General features: G+C 37.0%; 1 protein-coding gene across 7 annotated transcripts in view; it reads right to left on the bottom strand.

Annotated features, from left to right (window-relative positions):
- The window catches only part of TAF2 (TATA-box binding protein associated factor 2), a 92401-nt gene that overhangs the window by 11480 nt on the left and 61154 nt on the right, over positions 1–19767 (bottom strand). For 4 of the 7 annotated variants that reach the window (XM_078072064.1, XM_036080364.2, XM_036080365.2 and 1 more), the window contains 4 exons: positions 13854–14083; positions 12408–12563; positions 11817–11922; positions 8953–9075 (listed from right to left, as the gene is read on the bottom strand). In XM_078072064.1, coding sequence (XP_077928190.1) covers positions 8953–9075; positions 11817–11922; positions 12408–12563; positions 13854–14083 — 615 coding nt within the window. Of the gene's footprint in view, positions 1–8952; positions 9076–11816; positions 11923–12407; positions 12564–12709; positions 12817–13853; positions 14084–19767 lie in introns of those variants that run through there. The other 3 variants (XM_036080367.2, XM_036080368.2, XM_036080371.2) reach the window with 2 other exon arrangements.

Below are 19767 nucleotides of genomic sequence, written 5' to 3'. Positions count from 1 at the left end.
ACTACAGCAGTAGTTCTCAGACTCTGGTGCACAACAATTTCTTGCTTCCTCCCGATGCTACAATCCTTGGGCCACACCCCAAGGAAGACTTCCTTCTGGGTGACTCTGGACTGATGGTACTGCTTTACGTGCAGCCAGCTAAGAAGAAAGCCCAAGGATCATCTCAGATACCCGCCTTTCTAAATCTGGGTGGTTACCAAATCTCGTTGGTTTTCACGTACAGATATCTCTTTTATCTGCCCCTACGCTGTCTGCAACTGTAGGAATTCAGAACACCTCACCTCATCCGGACGGCGGTACTAGGCTCCCGTGAACTGGTTCCTATGCCCAAAGTGTCTTATACTCAAATCCGTATTTTACACAGCTGCACAGAAGCTGATTTTGCCCCACACGGGTTATTCGGCAATATCTGAAGACACTGATGTTGTTACACCTGGGGTAGAACTGAGGGAGGAAGTGATATGGGCCTCCCATGGGCAGAGCCTAGTGATGCACAGGACATCACACCATGCATAGGGCAGCTCCTACAACAAAAAATTCCCATGCCCAAAATGTTAATAGTGTTTAGGCTGGAAGACCCTGCTGCGTAGTGATCTTCCAAAAAAAAAAAGCTATCCATAATTATCTGCTTAAAAACTCAGTTGGTTCTAAAAACAACAAAAAACCACTCAGTTGGTTCTACCAACAGAATAAAAGCCAAAGTTCTTGGACTTAAATGCGGCAGTTTCTGAAAACATAGACTTTATCCAAACTAGCTAAAAAAAAAAAAAACAACCTTTTCACTAAAATGAACTTTTTAAAGTAAATTCTCAGCACTAATTTTGATCCAAACTAGTCCCAAACCATGGTTCTTACCAAAACAGACATCACCACAGAAGTTTCCTAAAAATCAGTTTCAGCACTGATTTTACTGACAGTTTACAATCTGTCCTGAACCTACCATTCCAGCCTTACATTCCGCTATCACTTTCTATGCACCTGAGGGTAGCCCTTCACTAACTGTGAACTTGTAAATGCTACTTCCTACGCTTGAAATGCCCTTCCCTTATTTGTCTAACTCACAAATTCACTTAACAAGTAACAGAACTATATGGGAACTGGGGAAAATAGTGATGAACTGGACAGATCTCAGTCCTCCTGCCATTTACATACTAGCTGGGAAGAAATTGAGTAAGTACAACCAAGTAATAAAAAGACAAAACTCAGAGTGAACCAGTAGCACAAAAGGAGACTTAAATTAGTTGTGGAGGGATCAGAGGCAAACTTCTGCAAGGAAGTAATGTTTAAACGGTAACCTGGAGCAGACAAAGGGAAGGAAAAAACATTTTAGGCTCTTTAATAATTTAAAACTCAGCTCAAATGTCATTTCTTTAAGAAGTGCTCCCCAAACTGCCCCAAAAGAATTCGTTCTTTCATGTTCCCACAACATAATACGGAAAGGGAATTACAGCACAGAGGACTCAAGTGACTTGCCCGAGGTGGCACCGGCAAGTCTGAGCTACAAACCCCAAGAGCCTGCCTCCAGTGTGTGCTCCTAAGCACCCCGCCCGGCCGCATGCAGCAGGGTGCACCCGGCAGCACAGCTTTTCATCTGTGGGGCTCTTTCATTCCACTCCCAGCGTCTTGAGAACAGGGAGCTCATCTCTTTCATCTTTGTATCCCAGTGTGCCACCCGGTATCTAGCACGCCCTCCATCTCACCTCCCCACCCCTGCCGAAGCTTGCTAAACATAAATGAATGAATTCATACAACAGAAATATCTAATAGTTGTGTTTCTTTTAGAGAGGATGTCTGGTGAACTCAGTCCAACTAAATGCAATCTGAAGGTCACTAATTTTGAAGGAAGAGGGATAAAGCACAGAAACTATTATAGACCATTTATTCAACTAGTACTGACTACTATACTTCTTTTGTGTCAGGCACTGTTCCAACATTTCAGGACAAATGAATAAATCAAAAATTCTTGCCCTCACAGATTATTCATATTTTACTACTACAAAATTATCGTTTTACTTTCATGATATTTTGGTAAAGATAACACTAATAACGATGCATAAGCCAATTACAGAGATTATTTACATACAGAGCAAGTTTTGGGATCTGTATCTTTTGCAATAATTGGGACCAAGATAGTATTCAGAAAAATTTTGAGAGATATCTGAATTAGAGTATCAGCCAAATACGCCACTGTAAGATTTTAATTTAGATTTTAAATAAATTACACGAGTATGTTTCCAAAATATGAGAAAACAGGTCCATACCTAACAGGATACAGAGCAAGGTGATAAGGAGAAGTGATGATAAGAGACTTTAAAGCCTCATGAACAAATCCCTTCAGATCCTACCTCATGATTTAGTCTACAACACCAGACTGTGAGCTTTCCAATTGGCTGTCTGCACTATTAAGAGTCTGAGGTCCTCTTCTGCACTGAGAGAAGTTTCATCATCCTAAACACCTGCCAAGCAACTTGGATTGCAGAAAAACCAATAATTACACTGGAAACTGTACTTCCTAGCAGAGACAACTGCCAAAAAGACAACCAAGTGTACTTGGGTATACTCTTTTCCAAGGAATACTTATAACCACTTCAAAATCCAATCTCTTGTCTAGTGGCCTTATACCTAGCATTAAAGATACACTGATTATAAATCTTGCATGTCTCTTGATTTGTATTTAGTCTATTAATAAGACAATGGATTAGCTAGAGCCAAAGATAAAGGTGTTAGGAACCAGGGCTCCCAGGACAAATGACTGATTTTGGGCTGGGCAGAATATTTACAAAATGAACCTGAAAAATCTCGTATTATAATGGCAAGGAAGTTAAGTTCTTCTCCACAGACCCAAGAATCAACTTCTAAGAGGTTCTCACTGCCCAAAGATGGGACAATTGGAATAATAAGAACAATAACTAAAGGACTAGAACTGATTATTCACCATTGGAGGATGCTAGTTAGCCAACTCATTATTTGGGAAATTGTTAAATAAAAAGAGAAGCCATTATCTTTCTCCTCCTGTATAATCTATACCACTGGGTCATAATGGATGAGGGGGACTTTAGCTTTACAGAAATAAACCAGTTTATAAAAATGGACAGATGAATTAGAATATCACCATCTTGCGGGGGTGCCTGGGTAGCTCAGTCCGTTGAGTGTCTGACTCTTGATTTTGGCTCAGGTCATAATCTCAGGGTCGTGAGATCGAGCCCCGCCATCAGGTTCCATGATTAGCAGGGAGTCTGCTTGAGATTCTCTCTCTCCCTGTCCCTCCCCCTGCCCGCATGTGCACACACTCTCTCCAAATAAATAAACAACATCTTAAAAAAAACAAAAAAGAATATCACCATCTTGCAACCCTTAGTGAAATAATGGATCTAGGTCTTAAACATCTTAGTGGCTAACCTCATAAAAGAGTCAACTCTTGATCATAGGAAACAAACTGAGGGTTGCTGGAGGGGAAGGGGTGGGGGATGGGGTAACTGGGTGATGGGCATTAAGGAGGGCACATGGATGTATGAACACTGGATATGATATAAGACTGATGAATCACTGAACTCTACATCTGAAACTAATAATACATTGTTAATTGAATTTATATTAAAAAATTAAAAATAATTAAAAATAAATAAAATCTAACTTCCACTATTTAAAAAAAATTAAAAAAAAAAAAGTCAACGAGACATTGTATGTTTCCAGATGGAAGAACACAATGCCACCGATAAACCTGAATAAATTAAGCTTCTATATCCAACTACAAATTTACAGGAAATAAAGAGGACTCTAACATGTTAATTATACCATGATATAGAATTAGCAAAACACAGACTTGAAAACTACAGATCAAAACCCTGGTTTCTTTAACAAATACATTATAAAAGGGAAGAAAAGAGAGAAAAAGGTAAACATGAAACTTTAAATTTAAAAGGATGTAAAGGACGTATCAGCCAACTGCAACATGTAGACCTTATGTGGATAATGATTCAAAAAATAAAGTGTTAAAAATAAATATTAGAATAATGGCATAAGTCAACTGAAACTTATACAGTGACTGGATATTTAAAAATATGAAAAAAATTAATTTTTTAAAGAATAAGAATGTTACTGTGGTTATGACTTTTTAAAGTCCTCATCTTTTAGAGATATATACTAAGTTGTTCATGAAGAAAGTGATGATATGTGGAATTTGTTTCAAAATAGTTCATAAGGGTGGAAATGGGTAAGGATATAGATTATACAAGATTGACCATGAGCTGATCACTGTAGAAGCTGAGTAATGGATACATGGGGGTTCATTATACTAGTCTGACTCCTTCACAGTTTTCCATAATAAAGTGTTTTTTAAAAAGGAGAAGTTAAGGCAGTTTGACACTATGCATGAACATGTATCCCACATATGTGCTCATGCATATGTGCAAAGACACATATACAAAAATATTCACCAGAATAGTGTTTGTAACAGCAGAAGATGTGATAAAACCTAATGATACTCTATCACCATCACACCCTTTAGCTCTTAAGTTTTCACTTATTATAGACAATATATATTTCTATGTATTAAGATTATTTAAGAGAGAGAACATGTGCGTGTGCGGGTGGCGGGGGCAGAGGGAAAGGGAGAGAGACTCTCAGAGCAGACTCCCCACTGAGCCAGACAACGCAGGGCTCAACCTCGCAACCCTGAGATGGTGACCCAAAGCAAAATCAAGAGTCCAAAGGCTTAACCGGCAGAGCCACCCAGGCCCCCGACAAAATATATTTTTTTGTTTGTTTGCCTAATCTCTCTCTTTCCTGGATAATTTTACCAGGTCTAAACCAAGGTGTTAAGAAAGTACAGTTTCCTTCCCATGTGGAATTGTATTAGCAGTCAGATCTGGGACACACAGGAGTTGACTTTCACACTAGCATGAGGTCATGTTTACAATCTCTACTGAGAAAAATGTGTATATCTCCATCCTCATGACACATTTACACACATAATTTCACATATCATTTCAGGGGTTTACAAGCTAAGGAAAGCCCTTTTAGTGACCTGAAATATATGTCTCTATGATAGATAGCACATATATCAAAAAAAGGAGATATATGTAATTCAGAATATATTTTCCTATTTCATGTTATATGAAAAGAACAAAACAAATGCTCCGTTTTGTTGTTCTACCCAACATAAAATCTTTCCCAGAGATCTAGTAAAATGCACTATGGATAAGGATTTTAGCTGCAGTCAATTTAACAAATGCAAAATCAACCAAAGAGGTACTTAATATAAGCCTAATGCGGAAGCTTCTCAGCCCATCTGATTAAAGTGTCAATAACCTGCTAATTCTCTTAAATACATGCACATTAGGTTTATGTTTAAACTTAGCACAAAACCTGCAGTTTTTATTAGGGAAAGTGTGAAGTCTGGTCTTTGGATTCTTTGGATCACTGTAAAAAATAAAGTATAAAATTAGATCATTAAAATTTAAGTAAAAAAAAAATCAAAGTCTGTTTTTCATATTAGAGTTTCAAAAGAAAGAACTAGTACTCTCAAGATATAGATAGATAGACAGATATAGATATCTTTTTTGTGGGAAAGATTTCATGCACTAGAACAGTGCTTTTCTGACTTAGGCAAGAAGGTATTACATACACAGCAGCCCTATCTAGGCAAAACTGCAGGAACTCTCCTTCTTTTCTTCCCCACAGAACCGCCAGGGATTTCCCTCTCGCCCCTGTGCCTGTCACTCCTCCTCTGTGCTTCACACAAGCCTTGCAGCAACTTGGGACACAGACCGGCCGCGTCGGGCCGTCGGGCAGCTGCAGTGGTGGAAAGGACACAGGAGGCTGTATGGCCTCCCGTCCTTACCTCAGGGGAGGGAAAGGTGATAGTAAAGGAAGGAAGGAAAATACCCCTGCCACTTCTCTTTTTCTTACCCCCAAATGGCTTAACCTACCACACATATCATCCCTAAACTAGTCTTCTATCAGACACAAGGAAAGAGAAAACTGGAGGAAAAAAGAACAAAAAAGAAACTATGACCTATCCACTACTTAACAGTTTCCACCTCTTCTTTTTTTTAAGATTTTATTTATTTATTTGACAGAGAAAGAGACAGAGCACGAGCAAGGGGAGCAGCAGACAGTAGGAGAGGGAGAAAGCAGCAGGCTCCCTGCTGAGCAGGGAGCCGGATGTGGGGCTCAATCCCAGGACCCCCGGGATCATGACCTGAGCTGAAGGCAGAAGCTTAACCGACTGAACCACCCAGGCACCTCCACCTCTGCTTTATTTTACCTACACCCCATTTGTTTTCTATCCTCCACCCCCAAGATGAAATCTGCAACACATTCCAGTTCTCAATCATCATCTGGTTTGTTGGTTCTAAGGGAGCCATCTCAGAAATGATCTCAGCTCAAAAAAAAGGAAGCAGGGCTCCCAATATCAAAAGCCTTGGACCAAAGGAGATAGCATAATTCCAGCGCAACACAAAATGGAAGGCACATCCCTGCTTAAGAGGACCTCTCAGGTAACTCTTTTTCAAGAGAAGCTGGAAATCCAGATTTTTATTGTGTAATCTCTTTTTAGTAAACTACTTCAAAAATTTTTGCAAGACTCTACCGACCAAGTAAAAGATGCCTCAGTTGGATGTGCTGAATAAGGCTCCAAATAAGGCTCATTTGTGAGCTCTAATCTAGAATCCCTTAGAGAATTAAGAGAGGTCACAGCTTCCCTTATACTGATTCTAGGCCTCCTCTCCTCAGCCCTCCGCTCACAACCTCAGGCCAGGCTAGCTACCACCCCAAGAGACCCTGGCTCCTTCTGGGAGGCAGGAAGAGAGGAAGTTCCTGTTTTACTGCCAACTTTATTTGAGTTAGGCTGAAGTTGTGCTTCTGACATTCCAAAAGATGGAGCTCTAAGTGCCCCTTCTCTCAAAAACATTGTTACACACAGTGGCTAGGCTTGATACTTTTATTCTTCATGTATGGTATAAGTTAAAAGGGATTTTAACTTTGTTGGCTAGTTTGAGAGTTACCTACCAAATGTAACAATGTGTCTATGGGAAAACACGTTTAGAATTCCACAATAAATACATGTACAAATAATCTTCTGGAACACTACCATTTGTAAAATGAAGGTTTTCTAAATTCTAATAATAGCACTACTGAATTTTAAAACTTGCTCACGGGCCACAGGGTACCGAATAGCATAAACACGTTTAAAGAAAATTACAAAGGCACATTAAAAATATATTCACAATTATGTTTTACAGATCAGTCCAAATAATATACTGGTATACATTCTGCCTCATGACTTAAAGGGTCCCAGCAACCAAAGCTAACATTTTAATACTTTCCTATTCCCCCCACCATTAGCCCTGTATCTCCTCCCCAATCTTCCCACATGATGTCATGAGAACTACAAGACTGTAAAGAGAGATTCCACAGAAAAGTAAAGATGGTTTTTTTAAAGCAATATGGCACTATGATACAAAGGCACATCAGTGGGGACAAAAAGGTGTTAACTCCATAGGTTAGTGCGCCACATCACAAAGAAAAACCAAACATATTCAGATTCTTTTCTGGAATAGGAATTCCTGCACAGGCAGAAGCACCACTCTCAAACTATATCAAGAGGTCTGAAATACCCTGAGCTTTATCGTTTTTAAAAATGTGGGAAATTTTTCATATGTAGTAAAATTTTCGTAAGTATAATGGTAATAAAGCAAAATTACACAAAAATTAAAAATAAAACCAAGAGAATATAAAACTGGCAAGGCCAAGATATGTCAAAATTCACTTATCAAAGTAAGTGATAAGGTATCCAGCCAATCTCCTTCTGAAATAAATTCTGTATGAATCTATTTCAGTAAATGCATAGAGCAACACACAGAGAGATATAAAAAAGCAACAGTCTGGGGTCTCAATACCAAAATATTCTGAGATGTTACTTTAGTTTGAATTTTCACAGTTGATCCTTAAGCAATCAATAAACAGTTAAATCAATAAACAGTTACTCTTTTGTTTGTATCATAAAAACATGGTTTATATAAGCAAAATCCATCTGTTGGAATCTTAAAATCTGACTAATGACTTTTGGAAAAACTATTCTTTAATATTTTGCTTATGTATCTTGCTTTTCATTCCCCGTTCCTCCAAAACTTGAGGACTGAATCTTTGTTCAATAGCACTGAATGCTTACTCGTTATCTAGATTACAATCATTTTTTTTGTAAGCAGCTAAGTGGAAGACAATGTAAAATAGAACAGGTAACAAACACATCTGAACTGAATTATTTTTCATAAACTTAAGCCCAATTAGTATTTAATGATTGAAAAGACGGAGTATCTTAGTTTTCTATTCTAGTATGGCATCTAGTCTTCAGGACTGACCATGGATGACCAATTGTAAAACTTTCAGGGGGAGACGGAACGGAGAAATAAGTGGTTGACTTTCGCATTTTGTAAAAGTATGAAAGGTGCAGATTTGATAGTGTCTACTGAAGTTGGCATTTTTAATGTTATAATATTTTAAGAAAAATCACTGCAAGAAAAGAGCAATAATGGGTATTTTTAAATGGCATAATGAGGGATGATTTTTTTTTCCCCTTTCTACTCTTTTTCTCATTTCCAAGTTTTATATAATAGGAATGCACTATTTTCAAATAGTAAAAAGTCTAGTTTAAAATATTCTTAGAGGCGCCTAGATGGCTCAGCTGGTTAAACATCCAACTCAGCTTAGGTCTTGATCTCAGGGTTGTGAGTTCAAGCCCCAAGTTGGGCTCCATGCATGGAGAGAGCAGAGCCTACTTAAAACTAAATAAACAAAATATTCTTTATGTTAGATAATACAAAGTCAATGTGTTGCAAGAAAAGCAAGTCTCTAGATTGGTATTTTTCATGTATTTTTTTAAGTTGATAAACTTTATAAAGTTTATAGATTTGTTCTTGAGCAAAATAATAATAATATTAATAATTTCACCTGTTCCCTTCCGTGCAAGTTCCATGCTCCACTGGGGCTTCGTGATGGGTGTGCCATCACAGCCTGATGAGTGTTGGGGTATTAAAGCAGATCGGGAACTAGCTGGCCGATATTTAGAGAGCCCTAAAATGCCAAAGAAGAGGGAAAAGAGGTATTTATTTCTTGGTTTACCAAAAGAAGAAAAAAGCCTGACATGTTTTCATAAGTTAACCTTAAAACTAGAAGCAGTTCAATAGTAAAACAGTAGAATTCTAATAATAAAAAGAATACTACTAACTACTAAAGATCCCATTTGATTTTAATCCTTTGTCATGGTTCCTATATGCTTACGTCCAACACACATTCAAGAAAGACAGTGAAGTGTGACTGGCCTGCTAAATATATAAACTGGATTCTACATTTGAGGTAGAAACCATATTTTATATTGTATGTGGAATTTTGCATATAGTAAAGTTTCCCTGGTTCCCCAAAAATTTGCTAATAAATTCCATTATAATACTTGCTCAACAAATAGGTCAAAATAATTTAGGGGTTACAGAAGATATTTCTTTTTTTTTTTTTTTTAAAGATTTTATTTATTTATTTGACAGAGAGATCACAAGATAAGGAATACAAGCAGGGGGAGTGGGAGAGGGAGAAGCAGGCTTCCCACTAAGCAGGGAGCCCGACGCGGGGCTCGATCCGAGGACCCCAGGATCATGACCTGAGCCGAAGGCAGACGCTTAATGACTGAGCCACCAGGCGCCCTACAGAAGATATTTCAAACAGGAAATGTTTTAATGGCATAATGTGAACAGCACTGTAGGAGCTATCAGGAGACCTAGGTTCTGATTCCAAATTATCAACAAATTAGATAATCCAGGTGAGACATTCAGCTCATCTTGTCTCAATTTCTTCATTTGTCAAATGGAAAAGTGGTCATTCTAGCCCTGAGTTGGCTATTACTTGAGTGTGTCATTCAGGGCAAGTGACCTAATATTTCTCTCTTAAGTTTACTTATCTGTAAAATGGATTGACCAGATAAGTAATTGTTAAGATCTCTTATAATTAGAAAAGTCAAAGAATTCATGACCTTTCAGTTTTCAAATGTATCTTAGGCTCATGGTCTACCTGAAGCCAGTTCTCAAATTCTACTAGCTTATCCTAGATTACTAAATAGTGAAAAATAATTTAGGTCTCAAAACTAAAATTTAATAAAAAGCAGACCAAGGTGGGTAAGGGGAACTCTATACAAATATAACAAGTTTAAAAGAAAGGAAAAAAAAAAAAGAGAAAAAGAAAAAATACCATTCAAATGTAAAAGTCATAAAAGACAACCAGTATAGGGTATAAATAAATACCCCCTTTTTTCCCAATAAAAAGAAAACAGGAACAGTACCCAGAAAAAAAAAAGAAAGAAAGAAAAGAAAAATAGTCATATTCCCAATAAAAAATGCATTATAAAGTAAACTTGAGGGTGCCTGGCTGGTTCAGTCAGTAAAGCATGTGACTCGATCTTGGTATCGTGAGTTCAAGCCCACGTTGGGCACAGAGATTACTTAAAAAAAAAAGTAAACTAAACTTGACTTATCATTTATAATTGATAAGTATCTTTTAAGTTATTACACTGGTACTATGCACACAAAAATGATAAAGGATAAATGAAAATTAATAAATTACATCTTACATATCAACGTGGATGAACTTTAGAAGCATAATGTTGACTGAAAAAAGTAAGTCCTATTGGTATCATACCATTTTCATAAAATTAAAAAACAAGTGCAAGGAAATCCTGTACTTATGTGATACAATATAAAGAAAAGCAACAGCATGAGTAAGGAAAACTAAAAAAGGAAACTGAAGATAGTATTTACTTGTAGTGCAAAAGCAGGTGAACAGAACCAGGAAGGGGCACAGAGGGAAGGACCCTGGCATGGAGCCTACAACAGAGTGGAGGTTAGAGTGGAGAACAGGTTCACCAATATTTGTTTTATTACTATATTTCACACCTTACATGCAAGTTACATCAATGTTTCATCCCTGAAAATTATAAAATGGTGATGACATAACCTAGGTATTAACTCTTCAAAAAGCATTATGGCACAATGTATCAAGAACTGTGAAAATCTTCTGAAGGTAAGTATCTCATAATACAGTTAAAATTAACCTTTTCAGCAATAATATATCTTGGGAAATTTACCCTAAGAACAAAATTTGACAAAAAAGAAACAAAAGCTTTTGTATAAAGATATTCAGTGCAGAATTACCTGTAATAAATACTTGAAACAACCTAAATACCTACCAACAAGGAAAAGTAAGGTATATTACAGTATATCAACTCAATACTGTCTCAGGTACTATTTTCAAAAGGAAAGATTATGATGTTTGAGAGATGCATGCAAAAATCTATGATATAATATTACATGAAACAGGCAGGCAAAAAGAGAAAGCTGTGTTATGGGGGCATTACCTTCAAAGTTTAAAATTATGGTTCCACTATTAAAAAGAAAATAGATCTAGTATTTTATTCTGAGGTTATCTGGAGGTTAAGTCTATTACAAAACAAAAGGAAAAAAAAAAAAAACAAACCAAGAAACCCCTTAAAGCTACTGGTAGGAATCTGTTGAATGAATTTTTAAAAAAACAAACCCAGAAGTATGCCAAATACTTTAAAAGGACCAAAATAAAACACAATTTTTAAAAATCCTTTTTAAAAATTTATTCCTTTGCTAATATGCAATATAATCTGATACAATCTAGTATTTTATACTAGCTACTTTTCAACTTTAAAGTTGTTCACTTGTAAATAAAGCAATGGGCCTTAAAACAGTAGTACCATGAGAACTTTCTTCATCACCTCCTGATGGGCTGTACACTAATCTTACCTGGAGTCGATGGCCTTTCAAGCATGTTCAAATGATGGGAAATAAATGCCTGGCTATCATGAACAGTGTCCATGTCAATTTCCTCCTCATCTTGAGAATTTGAAAACTAAAACACATACACAAAACAAAGGAGAAAAAGAGCCATTACATCGCTTTACGTTTGGATCTTAGCTCTTAGGAAAGGTAGCAGACAGGCCACAGAACACACCCCCACATCTTAAAAGGAAAGGTAGTCTTTTTTTCAAAAAGTACTAAGAGTAAGAAAATATTAAATGGTCCAGCCACCAAAAGAAGCTGAATGGATACTACTGAAAATGAAACAGCAACTAGAATCTACTCCTAAGTTGTGGGGAGAGGGAGTGAGCCGTGGTAGACCACACACACATAGTTCCTCCCCCAAACAGAGAAGAAGTATGTGATAATAGAAGTTAAATAATCAGATGGAAGATCTTAAATGACATTTGGGTTCTTTTATGATTCAGTCTGCCCCATCTGTTCCTGCTAAGGAAAAACCAATGGAAGTATTCAAAAAGATTTACAAGAAGGTGAATATCCTACACTATTAATACAGGTTTAACCTGTATTTCTTACTCTGATTTTGAGTTTGACTTTACTGCTATCCTCATTCTTCTCCAGTATTTGACCAGGTTCTAGTGGGGACCCCAGTGGTGTATCAGCCTTCCTCTTCACTCCCTGCTGATGAGCTGACATATTACATGATGCTTCCTTGGCAAGGTGATCATCTTCCTGCGGCAATATTCAAGATCAAAATTAGATTTCTGAAGACAAGTAGCTCATATTATAGCTGAACACTAACAGCTACAGCAACCATGCAGATTAGAACATGCCCAGTGCCTAAAAATTATCAGCAATGGGCTTAAAATAAACTTCACCTTTTCCTGTCTGCTGGTCTTTTTTGGGGGAGGTGGGAGGTATATAAGCGAACTTCTAGAGCTTTCCCAAAAGAATGTATCTTTTGGTATCATTTTCTCCTCTTCTCCTGAAGACTCCAAGAATGAATGTGAATAAGTTAACATATATGGGCAAGAATTAGAAACATATTTATTTGTACAAGTTTTAAATATTCAGATTTGAAAGAGCACATTAATGAGACTCTTTTTTTTCCTATGGAAAGATCATCTTACTTCTTCATAACCCAAACTCTAGGATACATTTCAAATTTACAACAAATACGTACAACTGTATTCCAGAAAATCTAGGTGAATAAACAAATTTAAAATAACTATCACTAACTAGCGTAAAGAAAATTTCAGTTTTCAAGTGTCAAAACACCAGTAGGGAATTGCCAGGCAAGTAATCTGGTCTAAATATTGGCGAAAAATGAAGCATGAGTTATTGGGGACATTTTGTTATTAATATGAAAATAATTTCTGGAAAACTTTCTTTGAATTACAGTAAAATGATTGTTATGTATCCTAAAGGTCTTTCTACAAAAAGTCTGGTAATTTTCTAATGCATAGCTAGAAATAAAAGCTTTTTAAAAGGCAAACACAGACACACATACATAAATAAAAATGTAATGCATCATCTCCTCTCAAATCAGCAGCTTACTCATTTACCTGACCATTCATTGTTATTTAATTCGACAAGCATTTGCCAGGCACTTATCATATGCTTAGAATTGTGCTAGGTATGACACAGAGTAGCAAAAAAAAAAAAGTCAGGGCCCCTGTGTTCAAATAGTTTGCCAACAGCATATATGGACAAGATTAAATATTCATTTCAATTTTCTACTACTCAAGGAAGAAAGTCAACACTCAAGTACAAAAACACCATGTCATGACAAAAGGGGTAAATGGACTGGGAGCACATCATTTGTCATGTGCAGCTATGCAGTTTGTCAGGAGCACTTTCTAAACTGTAAAGTGCTAAACTACTGTCAGCTAGCCATTTTTTTTTAAGTGGCACATGAAACTTTTAGTGGCTTTAAAATTCTCCAGTCAGAAACAGCAGTTCCCTTCTCTAGATAGTTCTATATAATAAAACTACATCTTCCGTAATGCGCGTGATTCTTACAGGGTTCTGAAATCCAACTAGCTGTGCATGACTACTTGGGTTAATCGCAGCTTCTTGGTTGCCTGCTATGGCCTCTGGAATTATGGTCGGATTCAAGACAGCTTTTTTCTCTTTTAGATTAAGAACCAACCCAAGCTCTGGTAAAGGCAAGCAGGAAGGTCTACTGAGGCCAAAAAGTGTGAAGTACAAGTCCACGGCACCACACCGTAACCTCCAGTCATGTGAAGTTCCTAAGAATAATAAAGAAATAAGTCAGTATGTACATTTATCCATAAATTTTGAACTGCTCCAGAACCTATACAGAAGGAAAGGATTATGATGTCAAGGGGCCATCTAATGACCTAGGCTCCACTGGCAAACCCCGTACTCTAAAGATGCATCTTAACATAGATATTTAGAAATTGTTATGGAAGCAGTAAATGCTTTCTTTAAAAAATATATATATACTTGAGAAAGAGCGAGAGTGCGCACACGTATGTAGGGGAGTGGGGGGAGGAGAGGGAGAGGGAGAGAGCATCTCAAGCTGATTGTGGAGCCAACATGGAGTTCGATCTCGGGACCCTGAGATCATGACCTGAGCTGAAATTGAGAGTCGGAGGCTTAAGCAACTGAGCCACCCAGGCACCCCTGGAAGCAGTAAATGTCAGTGAATGAACTAATGAATTCTGTAATTGGAAAAAATGTTATCATTATGCCATTTTTTTTTTTAAAGATTTCAGAGAGAGAGAGAGAGAGCGAGCTAGTGTGTGAGTAGGAGGAGGAGCAGAGGGAGAGAAGCAGACTCCCTACTGAGTGTGGAACCTGACCAGGGGACTCCATCTCACGACCTGAGAGATCATGACCTGAGCTGAAAGCAAGAGTGAGATGCTTAATCAACTGAGCCCACCCAGGCGCTCCAATTACACCATTCTTCTTAGCAAATATTAGACATCCACTAAAAATTTAATATTCCCAAAACAGTATTTTTTCTGGCTTTAAATCTTCCTTTTAATTCCTCCTCCTTGGTAACTACTCCACATTCATTCATTCTCTGTTCATCTTGTCCTATTTTCTCCTTGAATAGCCCATTAGGAAGACACCACTCCATAAGCCTTTATGAACCCTACCACTTGAAACAAATCTCCCGTCAAATTTATTACTTTCAGGTTTTAAATATGGTAAGAAACCCTACAACTACTTAAAATAACATGATTAAAAACTTTTATTGAAGAGGAGGAAAATGTTTTGTTAAATGCCTATATATTTGTGTTGCTCTAGTAGGTATTTATTTAAAAAATAAAAATTAAAGGAAAAAGCAAACCCCAGAGATAGCAAAAGCTGGTAAAACACATACTGACCAGGAGAAGACTGTGTAGAAATTCGGCTTAAAGTAGTTGAGAGACTAGAGGCAAGTTCTTTCAATTTCTCTGATGAATCTCAATCTTTTTTATCTCCAAAATAAGGGTTTTGATCTTAAGATTATACCTTATCCCATATCAATAGCAGATCAGAGAGCAAATCAATACCAGAGTTCTTTCTCACTTTCCCTTTTTTCCCCAACAGAGCACTCTACGTAGATACTGCCATCAAATGGAACTGCCTGACAGGATGAAATCTGTCATCTAGGATTAGAGAATTGCTATGGTTTCTAGGCAGAATTTAAAATGATGTATAGAACTTAAAATAAATGAAAAGTAACATGTAAATTCTTCTGGGTAAGAAAAATCCTACAAACAATTTTGATCAATAACTGTGATTTCAAGAGGACCATAATGTTTAAAAAGGAGAAACAAAAGGGGAAGAAGTTGCTACAGCAAATTTTAGACAGCATAAATATTAAGCTTTGTGGTTTTCAACAAGTATGAGAATGAGTAAATAAACTGCCATCAATCAAGTAGTGATTCTGATGAGACTTACCCCAACAGATAAGTATTTATGACATACATTTTATGCAAAGGAAATTCACAGGGAAGGAATTATAATTTCACAGAGTTCATACTATACACATTACACTGTACTAGGCACCTTCCACGCCATGAACCAGCTATCATCGATCCTATTTGAGACATCTTCAACTTGGTTACTGTGTGAGAAGGTAACAGATACACAGCATTGTTAAAAGCAAAAGAAAGGCAAGAGCTCCTGAGGAGAATGAGGTTTTTATCATAAAAACTACAGAGAAACTAGACATGGAAAGAACAGTACAGACTGAAAAGTAAGGATTGTATGCTGGAAATCCATTTCCTTCTCTGGAATATGCAGATCTGGACATTTTAATGGTCTAACATTGCTTAATTTTTTGTAGGCATCCATTATTCTCCTCCTCGAAGCATTTTACACATGTAGGTTCCACAAAGGACAGGTATCAGATTCCTGAGCCTTCTATTACAAAGGCTGGATGGGCTCAAACCTCTGAGGGAAGGGAAGGAAGCCTGCCAGAGCAGTTAGCACGATCTACTCATGGGCGTCGCAAGAAAAGAAGTGAACCTTAGGCATTTTATCAGTAAAGAAAACTGGAACAGTTTAGGGTACATTTACACTGGAAGAAAACTTAGCCTTGAAGATCAATATCACCTAATTACGTCTGCAGCAAATAACCATCCTGAAGTATGCTGTAGATGACATCGAAACCAGTCAGGCAATTGAGTGTGAATTCCTCAAAGTTTTAAAAAAAATTATTAGCAAATGGAAAATGTACATTTTGATGAACTAGGGTGTTTTTTTTTTAAAGTCAGCTTAAAAATGATTAGGCAGCACAGTGAAGGCTGCTAAATACACTGAACCCCTAAAATAAGAATTTTGATACTTTTTATTTCTATGTGGGCTTTTTGGTTTTGTTTTTTTAAGTTTAATCTATTTCAGAGAGAGAGAGAGAGAGGGAGGGAGGGAGAGCACGTGCATGGGCGCAAGACAGAGGGAAAGGGAGATTCTCTACTGAGCAGGGAGCCCAATGCAGGGCTTGATCCCAGGACCCTGAGATCATGACCTGAGCTGAAGGCAGACGCTTAACCAACTGAGTCACCCAGGTGCCCCATGGTTTGTTTTGTTTTTTGAAGATTTTGGTAGATCTTCAATTTGGATGGAGGAATGAATACTGTTTTGTTCCTGAGGGAAACTGATAGCATGTCTTCCCTCAAAGAAATGTACGGCTGATTTAAGATGGAGCTAAAAAATGAAGAGCAGTATTTCCTATAAAATTACAAAAGAAAAAAAAATCGAAGCTCCACTACATTTCAAAATCATGGAACAAAATCTTAAAACGGTTGTCATTATTGACAGTGCAATTAAGTTGAATGGCATAGTGGGGAAAATACTTCTGCTAAATTACCAGTTAGCTCTGTGATTTGGGGCAAGTTAGGTGCCTGGGCCCTAAAATGAGAACACGGATCTGAGATGATGCTTAAGATCCCCTCAGGTCAAAAATTCTATTATTTCAAATCAATCAATTCCATTAATGAGAGGCCCTGAAACAGCTCCTGATTTCCACCCTCAGTTAGAGCATTTTGAAGACCCTCTTCTAGCTTAAATGGCCCCAATCACCTAAGTGGCAAGGAATGCTCATAATATATGAAAAATAAAACAGACCTTATTCGCTCCTCTCAGGTCAAATGCTGTCCCTCCTGTCTCACTAGCAGTTATACTTTGGGACCCACCTTGCTTACTTGGAACAGAAGAGCAACATTCATGAAGAAAGTAGGAAACCCAGTTCTGATGTTCTCTACTCAAATCACAAAGTATCTAAAGACAAACCCCCCAAATAGCAAATTTGATACTAAAAAGATCTCTTCATTTTTTGAAGTAATTGCTACTAAAGCTGATCAAGCCAAAAAACTGCTAAGAAGAGAGGTCCCTTTGAAAACCACTGTTTCCAGGACATTTTTCAACAAACCCAGCATTTCTTATTGATGAAAGAAGCTTGGAAATCTGAACAGAGTTGAGTCAGGCAAATAAGAATTGCCATAGGGCAGTTCTGTCCTGATCTCTCCATGCGTATTACACTAAGTACAAACATTTCACTCATATCCATGTGTGTATACATGTATGTAATTTCCTACAAAAAAATGTATTAATATGTTTTCATTTTCTTGACCATTTTTCTTCCTAAAAAGGAGCGTTCGGGGGGAGTAAACCAGAAGGCCAGAACTTCGAAATCTTCTGATGTTAATATCAAAGTTGTCTATTTTCTTACTCTGAAATGTGACAAATTCCATCAAGCTGAATTAGTTTTCTTTCATTCTAACCCCTAGAGTATAGTTGTACGCTTCCAAATACTAAAAAGTATGATGTAAACAGCCATTAATGTCCTGAGCAATTTCATAAATGTTTTCCTGTCATCCTTACAGTAATTGCCAAACACTGAAGAGCAACTTGGGAGTAATGGCTAAGATTTCTTTCATAATGATATACAATCTCTTCAATGCAGGCCTCTATCTTGAGAAATGAAAAAACACTGTTAATCAGGTAAGACTTGAGAAAGTACTTACGTTTTACATAAAATGCAAAGCACCAATAATAAACTCCAAGTCCTAAGTTCTTAATTTTTAAATGTATTTTTTAAAATTATTGTCATGTTGGTCTATAATCCAGTATCTTACATAAAGCTATAAAAGGTAGGATTCTCATATGTTCTGAATTTTTAAATATTTTTCTTTGGGAAAGGAAAATCATTTCTTTCAGTGTGGAAAAAATATACATACAGCTAATAGAAGAGAGCCAGGTCGTAACTCCACCTGTTCCTCATTGTATACAGGATAAAATGCAAACTCCTCATCTATTTTTCCAGATAACACTATTTGTCAAACACCCTTTCAAAACTTGAGGATTTTTCATAAAATTCTCTTACCTAAAATGTCTTTCTCCTGGGCAAACTCTTCCATTCCTTAAGAGCTAGCTCAAATGTCACCATAGCACAAACATTCTGCCACTCCAGGCAGGGTTCGTTCGTGGTTCTATTCTTCAGGTTTCTAGAGTACTGTGCTCTTTTATTTATTTCAGCAACTATCTATTTGTATTAAATTCTTATATACACAAAACATAGTATAGTGGTATATTGGAGGTGCTCAAGAAATAAATGGTGAATAAATGAATACTTGAAGCTTTAAAAAGAACTGACCATGAACAATGTGATTAAAAATAAACCTATTTATTTAAGATTCTTACACACCTAGGGACAAAGACCATATGATGTGAAAGCAGTTTCTCTTTAAAAATGTTTATTCTTTCTGAGGAGCATTATTCTTTAAAAGCTATATGGGAACTACAACATTTTGGCGGACAACTGAGGAAATATGGTTATGAGATATATACTGGAGTAGGGCATGTTAACGATATTGAGGATATGTAGGAGGATGTCCTTATTCTTAGGAATAAAGCATTTTGGGAAAAGTACCATGATGCAATTTACTTTCAAACAATTCAGGAAAAAAAAAGAGGTATGTATACACAAAGAAAGAGAGGGAAAAGAAAGAAAGTACATATGGTAAAAAGTTAACAACTAGTGAACCAAGATGAAAATACATGGTCATTCACTGTACTGTTCTTAAAATTTTTCTAAGCTTTGAAAATTTTAAAAACAAAATGTTGGGGAGTAAAAGTTATGTGGGAAAATTAAGGAATGGGGTAAGATATCTAATATCTGTATGTATATGTACATACATATATAGCTGTGTATATGTGTGTTTTCAAAACAAAAACAGCTGGGATGATACCAGAGTAGCAACCCAGAACTTAAAGGTGAGCGGAGCTACCACACACCAGGCAGAGAGCAGAGACCAGGCAGTCCTAGGATCTCAACGGTAGAAGTCTGGGAACCCTCCTTCTGGTATATAGCCATTAGGATGACTCAGTTTCCAAGAGCCCCTAGTTTCTTCACCTCTCAGCTCTAAATACCCCTAGTATATTTCTAAAAAGAGTATTATTAATATTCATTAATGAT

This window comes from Halichoerus grypus, chromosome 5 (assembly GCF_964656455.1).
Source record: "Halichoerus grypus chromosome 5, mHalGry1.hap1.1, whole genome shotgun sequence".
Taxonomy (NCBI): Eukaryota; Metazoa; Chordata; class Mammalia; order Carnivora; family Phocidae; genus Halichoerus; species Halichoerus grypus.
Note: the sequence above shows the minus strand (reverse complement) of the source record. Positions and strands in the feature narration are given on the sequence as shown.